An 11,878-nucleotide genomic window follows, 5' to 3' on the forward strand; every position below is an offset into this window, starting at 1 on the left:
AGAAATGGAAGATCAGATTTTTGGAGAAGAAGAGTGCATGCAGAGAGTGACGTGGATTTCAGAAAAATCAGTTTTGTTTAAAAACGAAAGTCCGCTCTCCTGCTGACACCTGCATTCCACTATCTGATTTTCGGATCCTTGTTTCTTGACACCTGGCGTCCGTGCAGAGGGTTTTGGGTGCGTTTTAATGACTCTGACAGGAGGGGTTTGGATGCGTTTTTTCGAGGTCTGACATTATGCAATAATATTTTATATTTATTGTTCATGTGTGTCTCTCCAATAAAAATGTCAACGATTACATTAAAATGTACATGTTAGTATTTTTTAGAAATTGCTATTGGGTACAGAGGTCAAATCACCTATAAATTTTTGATCATAAAATTATATACAGATAAATTCATATGTAATTATATACAGATAAATTTGTATGTAATTATATACGGTTTTTAAATACGGATTTTTCTATATGTAATTACATATGGATTTTTTTGTATGTAGTACTAATTTACATACGAATTTTTAAGCTTTTTGGACGCATGTAACTGCGATTTTTTTTGTGGTGTAAGAAAATTTCATTTGAGATAATCAATTATCAACTTATAATAATTGATTATCAATAATCAATTATGACTTGCCATAATTGATTATCACCAACAATTATGATAACTTTTTAAGCAAGTTTTATACCATTGTGCATTCATTAAATGCATAATCACACGTTAATTAGCTGACAATAGATTTTTGGAGGTATCCTTGAGTATAAGATCTCTAAAAATTGGATTTAGACTCTTATTGTAAAATACGAAATAAGTTTATTTCGAAAATCTTATTTGTTTAACTGTGTGCTTTGATAAGTGTGTTTTAGGATTTGTGTAACTCTTGTACTTTGGTTTTGAGAACTTGATGTTGACATAGAGCGAGAACTTTCACACGAGTTGTGATTAGTGTTGTTGTTATTGTTGAGTAAAAGATTGTCATCCTTTATGAAGATTCAAAGGAGGTGTTCGTCCTTTGTGAAGATTTAAAAGAAGTGTTCATCATTCGAGAAACATTCAGAGGAGATATTGATCCCTTATGGGTTTTCAGGGGAAGTGAATTTCATCTCTCTTGAAAGATTACTTCAAACTATAGGGAAGTTTGATTGAGATAGACCCAATAAAATTAATATTAAATTTTCTAAAACAAAAAATTCTGAAAAGTAATACGTTTTAAATGCCTTCTGTGTATTGAGTTTTAGTTTTATATTAATGGTGCATTGGTTTACTTTTTTCATTATAGATATTTTTTCATGTGTGCGATGAATTTTTATCATGACATTGTTATAGTCTTTCCATATTTTTCCGTTCTTTTTCTTTTTTTTAATAAAATCTTCGTTATAATATGGTAGTGATGCGGAGCTCTTATTTAATTTTATGTTTAATACATTTAAATTAAAATCTTTACACATTGTTAGTCTAACTAAAAAACTCAAAAAACAATCTTTATACATTTCTTAATCATGTAACCCATTCTCAAACACATTACTATTGATTTCTCAACTCACTTCATATTTTAAAATATATTTATATTTATGATACGGATTTTAACCATTTTAGAAAAGTTGTACCAAGGTATAACAATATTGTTGAGGTTGTAGAAGAAACAGAATAATTTATTTATAAACGCTAATTAATAGGAGGAATTGTGACTATTATAAGGAAACAAAGACAGGTGAAATGTGACAATAAAATAATCAGATGAAAAAAAATATTTATTTCAAACGAAGATATTTTTAACGAAATATAAAACAAACATTATAATAATAATAATAATTATTATTATTATATTATTATTATTATTATTATAGAAATAGATATAAGGTTAGGTCCGAAAAGTAAATGAAAGAAAATATTAAAATTGCTGCATTAATGATTTAGAAGATTCATTGACACCTTTTTAAGCAAAGCATGACCTAATTTCGAACATCCACTAGTACAGGAGTAGGATATAGCACCGGTTAAAATTGATTATAGGCACCGGTTCTGCAATTCATAACCAGACGAGTTAAAAAAGTATAGATTTTATGCCTCAAAAGTGGTAAGATTATGTCCCGAAATTTAGGATAACCGAGGTCGTAACCCTTTTTTTTTTTTAATTTAAGTAACCCAGTTCAGTTCAAGCAGTTCAGTTCAAGCAGGAGGAAGGAGGATTTGGTGACCGAAATTCAAAAAATGCAACTGCAGAACCCAGAAGCGCAACCCATAACCCAGAACAACAACCTGCAACCCAAAACAACAATCCAGAATCACCATAACAGCAACCCAAAACTCAAATCGTGCCTCCATGATTCAATCTTCTCCACCCCAACCTGCACACAGAACCCAGAAACTCAAAAATCGGAGAAACGAAGATCAAATCACAGAAACTCAAACGGTAGGAGAGAAAACAGAGATGGTGAAGGAGATCGAGAAATTGTCGCTGCCGCCGCGTCCTCGTCATCCCCGCGTCCACCATCCTTTCTCTCTCGCTGGAAACCACCGATCTCGCGGCTGTGCTGGCTGTGTGGGTGTCGTCGTCGCGACGGGATCTAGACTCAAGGACGTTGGGGTCGTTGTTGCACTCGGAGCAGAGGATGACTGAACGAGAACGAGCTGGACGACGCGAGAAAGCGATGGAGGGAGTGGGAGGGAGGGAGTCAGATCTGGAGGAAGAAGGAAAGGAGGGAGAGCGAGGGAGCGAGGGTGGGTTGCAGATCTGGAGGAGGAAGAGCGAGGGAGCGAGGGTGGGTTGCAGATCTGGAGGAGGGAGAGCGAGGGAGCGAGGGTGGGTTGCATATCTGGAGGAGGGAGAGCGAGGGAGCGAGGGTGGGTTGCAGATCTGGAGGACGGAGAGCGAGAGAGCGAGGGTGGGTTGCAGATCTGAGGAGGAAGAACGAAATTAAAGTTTACGTTTTTTTGCTTAAGTGTGTGCTGCACATATGACTCGGTTCTCTCTGCCCGAAACAATACATGCATAGGTCTCGGTTCTAGTCCTTACCGAAACATATAGTCCTAAAAAAAAATAAAAAAAAAATATAAAATGACTATAAACCTCGGTTTCCGTTTAAACCGAGGCATAAACACTATTTCGTACTGGTTCTGATGGGACATGTGGGTTTTTAGGCTTCGGTCGGTGCTTTAACCGAGGTAATATGACTTATATGCTTCGGTTGATTTTGAACCGAGACATATAAGTTTGCTTAAACTAAAAAAATGTCACCGTATTTTAATAGGCTTCGGTTTCACCTAAACCGGTGCCTATAACGCGAGTTTAAAACCAGTTTTTTTACTAGTGATCTTAACTTAGTTGTGTCCCGACAACATGCACCAAACTAGTTTCTTTGACGGTTTAGTTTTCGCTAATTGAAAAACAATTAATTGTTAAATAATATATTACTATTTTAATTATATATTTTTACAACATAAAATAAAATAATAATATATATTATTATACAATTAATAAAAGGAGTTATAAGGTGAGTGTTTTTTCATCGATTTTAAAAACACGGTATATTACTTAACTAAGTATTATGTTTTTTTAAGTTAAATATTTTATTAATAAATGCTCTGTAATAATTTATTTTATAAAGAGATACTGGACTGTTGGGAAAAGTGCTTATAAAAGACCTTAAATAAAAATAAGAAATAGTAAAAACTGAATTATACATTTATAAATGGAACAGAGAAGGATCTCCCCTGAAAATGACTTTCAAAGATTCTATACTGTAGTGAAGATAAAAAGGGAAAAGTCTATTAAATCAATTCTTTTGGGCTCTCATTATCTTGACATTCTTTCGTAGAAGTCATGTCAAATAACATTTTTTTTCCTAATTAAAAATAAATATCTAATAATTTTCATTCTAAACTAATTATAATTTTATTTTCATTTTAAGTAATAATATAATGACACATATTTATATTTATTTGACATAAATTAAAAATAAAATAAAATAATTATAAAAAAATAAATTTTGTATTTGAATATAAATCAAAATTTAGAAAATAAATATAAAAAATTTATGTACGTAAAACATATTTCTCATTATTTTACTTTTTATTTAACATAGAAAACACTTACGTAAATTATTGTAAAAGTTAAAGATAAATTATGAATATAGAACCAAGACGAATGATCACTAGTGCAAGAAAGCAACAGCGGTTGTTTTTGGCAATACGCTTTGGTTTTCGAACCGAAGTCTATACTGACGAGATAAAAATGTGAGAAATTTTTGGCTTCGGTTCCAATCGAGGTAATATCTCAATGGATACTACTTCGGTTTTTCTGCACCGGAAGTAGTAAGGAAGAAAAAAAAAGGAGGAGAGAAATTATTACCTCAGTTCAACTAAGGTAATAACGTGGGCCTATGGCAGTGGTTCAAGCTAAAACCGTTGCCAAAGCCCTTTATATTTTTTTAATAAATCATGTGCACCCTATGGCACCGATTATGGTTGAATGGAGGCCATAGACAAACTTTCTACCTTAGTTTTGGCCACAACCGAGGCCTATTCTCTTGGAATTTTTTTAATAGCAGGTCTGTTTTTGTGATATCCACTATCACAAAAACATAGTTGATTACTATAAAACAACATGTGATAATGTATTATAAATCCTAATAACTATGAACTATTGTATAATCTAATTAAATGTTTTGCAAGTATCTTCCTTAGGAATGTAAGTGGCTTCTCAGGAAGTGGAGTAGGAGTCTTGAATCTCTACACAAGACACATGATATTAATTAGTGTATATGAATTCCAAATGATGGATAAAATCAAAATTCATTAAATTTAAATATTATCGTTTCCCATCCACTTCTAATATGGGCACGAATAGTGTGTGTCATCCAATACATTACGTAGTATCCACACTCATATGACCTACTTTTTCTGTGACACTACAATATATCATCACAGTTGTAAAAAGTTAGTGAAATCATTAAAACAAAACAACTATAAGAAAGTATGGCTTTACCATATGTCAAACCTTGAGAACCAACCATGCAAGCTTTTTACCGTTAGCAGTTGATCTCCCAAGCAACATCATATGTGCTGCAATGGAACTATTAAAAACAAAAGTCTTTAGCATTCATTTATATAACAAAGAAAGTCCAAACATTGAGGTTCTTACCAATCAACTACTTGTCTGAGATGTTTGGGAGGAGACTTATGCAATGAGCAGAACCACACAACATAGCTCTCTGGTATGGAAAGAATAAGTAGTTACTAATGGCGCTTGAAATTGATAATAACTTAATTGTTATATATTAAAATCACAGATGATACTTTGAAGTTAACAAACTCCAGTTACCCATATATATAAGGGATAAAGAATATCTCATTCTCACTTCCAAATCTACTGGTGAGGTATGTCTAGATGTCATCAAATTTATTGCTTCGTGAGTGACTTGGGGATGAATGAACCCATGGACACCACTGTACCCCAAGTTGTTACTAACACCAAACATATACCTGAAATCAAAAATTATATTTTATATAAGTATACTTGATATATAAATCAATTTTATCTACATAATTGCTCATAGACTTACATCATCCATAACTGAATTAATGTAATATTCAACTCTTCTCTTCCCGACGCAAGCTCCTTGACATCTTGACTATGCAGGTATATTGGGACCTTAGAGCCTCTCCCAAATACATTAGGATCATATTCAACCTTCATAGGCTCATTTCCAGTGATGTCAAAAAGCTAGTGCAATGCACCAAGAGGATCGTCTTTAGATAAAGGAATCTTCTCTTGTCCATGCGTCTGTTGTTACATGGAAAAATAGGATAAGTTTTGACATCAATAACATGTAAACTTTAAAATTAAGAAGTGTAAAGTAGGAGTTTATAACAGGGGTCAGAAACATAACCAACCAAGTGTTTAGACCAAGCGATAAAAGACTGAAATGCTTGTGCCACAGTGAAAATCTCATCTATGGGCAGAGGAACTTAGGCATCTAGTATGATAATGTCGTCTACTAAGACCTTAACCTCATCCTCTGATAGCTCCATATCATGAACAATAGTCGTTGCCTGAACATTGTTCCACGAGCTACCAGCATCGTCCATGTACCATCTAAAACGTATAGCAGACATGGACTAGCATCGTCCATGTCGTCCCGTGGGACGACTGGTGCTAAACAACTTCCTTTCCCGCTTCTCTCTGTCATAGTAAATTTTAGATTATACAAATAATAAATTATTCAACAAATTTTTTTATTAATTTTACTTGTGGGAGACTTAACATGTTCCTGTACAGAGGATGGCTGCGGGCGCATCCCATAACTCTCAAACTACTGCTGGAACTGACACATAACTCTGTCAGTCACTTCTGTAGTGACTTCATCATACAATTTCGCCCTAAGCTTTTTTGAGATCTCTTGCTTTAGCCTCTGTTCATAATCTTCGTTGTATGTATATGAAGTCTGACGCAAATAACTCCCAAAATAATCTTTAACTCCTACTCCAATACCAGCAACATGCACTCGTCTAGGGTGCTCATGTCGTCCAATTGTAGTGGTAAGAATATCCTAGCGACCCTCAGCACGCACATTGTCTCATACACATGAGCTTTGGCAAAAAAATTTGCGCCAACATCGCGGATCATGTCCTCTAATTTGTCTTCATTCGGTCGATTTTCTTCCATGATGGAATCAATAACATTTTCAGTTTGGGAGACAGTCCGAAAGTGTATTTCTTCGTCGTGCCATGTCCATGTTGTATAGCATTATAGGAAACCATCACAGATAAGATGTTCCCTAATTTGGGTTGTGTTTAACTTTCTCTCATTCAAACAGTTGATACAAGGACATCTAAACTTCACTTCATCATCACTTCTACACTCATTAAGTTGCGTAAATTGTATAAATTCTTCTACCCCTCTCTCGTAATCAGCACTAATGCGTGGTAAATTAATCCAATTTCGATCCATACGTAAATATTCTAAACAATTACAATCATACAATCATACAATTATACAATATATTCAACATACAATTAATTCAATCATACAATCATACAATTAATAAGCATTCAAATGATCAATTCAAACATTCAATCATACATAATTATTCATATTCAACATACAAAAGAATTAAAAATTAACAAAAGAAAATTAATAAACAGAATAATAGGAACGTGGGAGTGTGAAAAACCACACAACAATGGAGAAGATGCGACAACCCGCGTTCTGAAACGGAACAAATTTCAAAGCAAAAACACAATATCTACAAAAAATACAACAAAACATAAGTGATCATCCGAAACAATAAAAAACGCATCAAACCAACCCAAAAACACAAAAAAAAAAGCGAAAAAACTCTGACGACCAAAGTCCAATTTGATTGGATACAAACATTGATGATAAAAAGTGAGGAAGGAAGTCGTTCTATAGTGACAACGGCGACGCAACGGTGGTGTAAGAAAGCAAGGAGAAAGCTAGCGATGACATAAGGAAGAAGAAGTTGCAGAGTAAAATCGCTAGAGAAGAAGGAATTGTTCGTGTTTTTGAGAAATTTTAACCTTGGACAGGGGATACTACCTCGGTTCTACAAAGAACCGAAGCCTAAAGTTCACAAAAAAAAATTTTGAAATTTAATTTAAATAGCATTTTTGAAATTTTAATCAACCATATTACCTCGGTTAAGCGCCAAACTGAAGCAGATGGGATTTATTACCTCGGTTCTCAAAAAATTGGTGCCAAATCCAATAAAAAAATATATTTTAATTATTTTTCAAAGTCAAGAAATCTGATCATTACAACTGACAACAGGTCTATCGCCTCAGTCGATTGTAAGAGGAACCGAAGCCATAAATCCCTCTTAGAAAAGTCTATCACTTCAAATGTCAGAGTGCTAAGGGGGATTGTCAGTGGGGCAAAGGGTTTTTGGGCTCGGTTATGAGAATAACCAATGCCAAAACCCCTCCACAGAGATTTTGTCAAGCTATAGATAGGATTGTTAGTTGGAGCAGCCTCGGTTTTGCGAACAATCAAGGCCAAAACCCTTGTACTGATATTTTTTTAGATGAAAAGTCTTTTGTTGGCAAGTTTTGCAGATTTTATGGCGTAGGTTGCCTTCATAACCGCGGTCGTATATACCTTATGGCTTCGGTTGAGATAGAATTGAGGTATATAAATTAGCGAAATTTTCAAAAATACCATCGTACCAACTTATGTTTTGGTTTCTGATCAACCTAAGCACAATGGGTGCGTTAGTATTTTTTTTTACTAGTGGATTATTCTCCGGATGAAAAGAAACTAGAGAAGTATGTGGCCAGTGATGAGAGAGAAGGTGTGAGTTTATGGAGAAGGGTTTGAGAACATTGGTTGGTTGGTTTCCAAACAAAGAAATTCATACACTAAAGCAACGCGAGAGCCAAAGTCAATGAAAGAAACAACAAGAATGGACCCAACCCAAGAATCTGGAACTTACATAGATCATTACGAATGGAAGAATGCTATACCCTACCACAAACTCTGCTGCAAGGTTGAGGAGAGGAAGCAAGCATGGCCAAAGATAAAGAAAAAGTAAAAGGGGAATCCCAAATTAATATACTGAATAATTCTTTGGGAATTGTCCGTTTATGCAAGTTGGGGCAATTCTTACCTGTACCCTTTCTCTATAAATACCATTCCCCTCCACCTTTGACCTCAACTTCAACTCTTTCTTAACAAATATACATACATCACTATAAACAATCATGGATTGCAGAATAGAGAGTACAGAAACTCACAGGTTTTGTTTCTGACATCCATGCACAAGCACACACATCATGTATACAAGGCTGCATGAGCATCTTAACTCTCTTAATTCATAGTTAGCAGACACATGGATATGTGTAATATGTAGCTTTTCTTACTGTAGGAATAAGTGTGCAGCATGCTTCAGACAGTTCAACAAACTGGAGCACCTTGTGGAGCACATGAGGATCTCGTATCATTCAGTTCATGAGCCAACCTGTGGCATTTGCAGGAAACACTGCAGGTCATTTGAGTCTCTAAGGGAACATCTCATAGGTAATGATAATCTTTCTTAATAACTATTTTTAATACACGGAGTAGATAATTATCTATTCATTGATGATCACTGTGAATTTTTTGAGACTCGATCTGCTTTTCCAGGTCCATTGCCAAAGCAGGAATGCAGAGATATATTTGCCTATAGAGGGTGCAAGTTTTGCTTGAAAGTGTTTGACAGCCCTAATTCTCGCAGGATTCACCAAGAAAAATGCCAACACTCTGGAACAAATGCTGTACAACTTTTGACTTTGAACTTCCTGTTACATGATAAAAATATGTGCAGTTAATACATAAAAACATGAACTGTGTATTTTTTTTATTAATATTAAAAATTGGAATTATTCATTGGGAATTTGTAACTTTTGGTGCACATTATTACAGGGAATAATTGGTCGCTTTTCAAACTTAGGACTTCGTGATAATTTGGCCATTAGTGGTGGAGCAAGAGGACCACAAGTAGTTGCATTAGCATGTAAAATGGTTGGAGGTGGCAGTGATGGCTCACTGGATCTCTGTGGAAGAGTGTGCTTAACCGATGAGCATGAGAACATCATATTCCATTCTTATGTGAAGCCACCAATTCCTGTCACAAACTACAGGTTGGACAATTAATCTTCCGACTCTAACATATATATATATATATATATATATATATATATATATATATATATATATATATAGCTGGTGTGGTGAATGGAGCTACTTATTCATTGACAGGTATGAGACAACAGGCATTAGACCAGAATACCTGAGGGATGCAATGCCAATGAGACAAGTTCAAAGGAGGATTCAAGATTTTCTTTGCAACGGTGAACCTATGTGGACAATTCGGGCAAGAGGAGGAAGAGCAAGGATTCTTGTGGGCCATGGTTTGGATCATGACCTTGAATGTCTGCAAATAGAATATCGAACAGAAAAGATAAGGTAAATCATTCAATCTAAAATTTAGGTTGTCTATCATACACATCTTAGTCAAATATTCTCTTCAGAAAAATACTTTGTATAGAACAAGCACATATGTTTACTACTTTAATACTCTCTTATTCAATTATTGACTTAAAAGTCCTTATTGAATAATCAGGGACACTGCAAAATACCCTCCTCTGATGAAAACGAGCAAGCTCAGCAACTCACTCAAGTACTTAACGCAAACATATCTTGGGCAAGTATCTTTTACAATTTTCTTACACAAGAGGCAATTTTTATGGAATGTTTGAAGAATTTGGGCACATATATATATGCAGGTATGACATTCAAGTTGGAATTCAGGATCCTTATGATGACTGTGTGGCAACTATGAGGCTCTACATGAGAATGAGATCCCAACTACACAGAACACAGGATTACCCTTTGGTTTCTGACCCCCAGAACAGGAACAATTTTGCTTCGTGGAGGCAAAGTGAGCTTGAAAGAATGACTCCTGAACAGATGCTGGAAATATCAAGATCTGACTACTATTGCTGGTGCTTTGATTCCTTGTATCCCTGAATATGAGGAAGCCAAAGACAAAATCAGAAGCTCATGATATATGAACCGATATATGAGGAATTGGTGAATACAATACCCATTTAACCGATATACATCAGTAACTACTAAAAGTAAAAATAAAGTGCACCAAAGAGTTCTACCTTTCTACTACAGTTAATAATACGCCATTTAAGCAAAAGCTAGCCTTACACTGCTGTCATAGCACTGGCACCTAGAGGCATTCATGTTATGCATGATTATACTTTATTAATACAAAGAATAATAGAGCTTTCAGTACGGGTGCCTTCTATTTAGTTTTGAGTGCTTCTGTCAGGTTACTCTTCTAACATCTCTACGTAATAATATAAAAACTAGACATTCTCCAGCTATATACTATGATGAACAGCTACCTCCAATTCCAAAAATTCAGTGAAATGTTTTCTCTCTTTTTTTCTCAATCAAGAAGTCCTATTTAGCTGTGGTTTTCAAAGTTTAAGAGATCATTAAAATAAGTTTAAGATCATTAAATCAAGCAAAAACAAAATAATAAATATTTTTTATAAAATTAAAATTAAATTTTAATAAAATAAAATTAGGTAAGTGAGTTGGTGGGTCAACCCGGCCCACCATGGATTCAACCCGCATGAACCAGGTTTAAATGAGACGGATTGAAATCTGATCCGCATAAAAAAATATAATTTTTTCAAATCTAACCCGACTCAAACCCGTAGTGGATCGGATTAGTCTGTGAGTTATAACCTTTTTTGATAGCTTTAGTTTACCTCATTGATTATGGATCTCACTACTGGATCAGTGACCAGTTTACCTGAGAGAAAATAGAATAGTTTTTAACAAAAAGAATGTCCTCAACGTTGTTAACAAAGTAGATGCAGTTTTTAATGTAAAAGGCATAGTTTCAATAGTTTCCGACACGGTGTCCAGTGTTCGGTTAAGTAATCTATTTATGGAACATTCAGTAATTGCCTTATTGGCTATAGACTATTTGAAACTAAATCAATAAACGGTATCATGTCCATTACATTATATTTGACACAAAATGATTTCGGAAGTGTAAATTAAATTCAATAACTTTTGGGGCTTTCGGTGGTGTAATATGGATGAATCTGGATTTGCATGAGGTTATTTTAATATCTTTCTCAAAATATATTTTTTATGTATTCTAACTTTGAAGTGTTAAAATATATTAAATTTTAATATAAAAATCAATATATTGTAAAAATACAACACAAAAATAATACAAAAAAATAACAAAGAATCTGTAGTCAATATTATACAAAAGAATAAGATAATACTGAAATCTCTCATAAGAGAGAATTTATGAATTTTAAGGCTTCTCCATAGCTGTGTATTT

General features: G+C 34.3%; 1 protein-coding gene across 1 annotated transcript; it reads left to right on the plus strand.

The window, feature by feature from the left end:
* The first annotated feature begins 8,689 nt into the window (after positions 1–8,689).
* Positions 8,690–10,800, plus strand: LOC108328854 (uncharacterized). Its single transcript, XM_052873371.1, has 7 exons — positions 8,690–8,755; positions 8,885–9,036; positions 9,142–9,272; positions 9,421–9,638; positions 9,757–9,963; positions 10,121–10,201; positions 10,284–10,800. Exons 1-7 carry the CDS (start codon positions 8,721–8,723, stop codon positions 10,525–10,527), a joined length of 1,068 nt encoding a protein of 355 aa, XP_052729331.1. The 5' UTR covers positions 8,690–8,720; the 3' UTR covers positions 10,528–10,800.
* The last annotated feature ends 1,078 nt before the right edge of the window (positions 10,801–11,878 follow it).

Source organism: Vigna angularis, chromosome 2, assembly GCF_016808095.1.
Source record: "Vigna angularis cultivar LongXiaoDou No.4 chromosome 2, ASM1680809v1, whole genome shotgun sequence".
NCBI classification, from domain to species: Eukaryota; Viridiplantae; Streptophyta; class Magnoliopsida; order Fabales; family Fabaceae; genus Vigna; species Vigna angularis.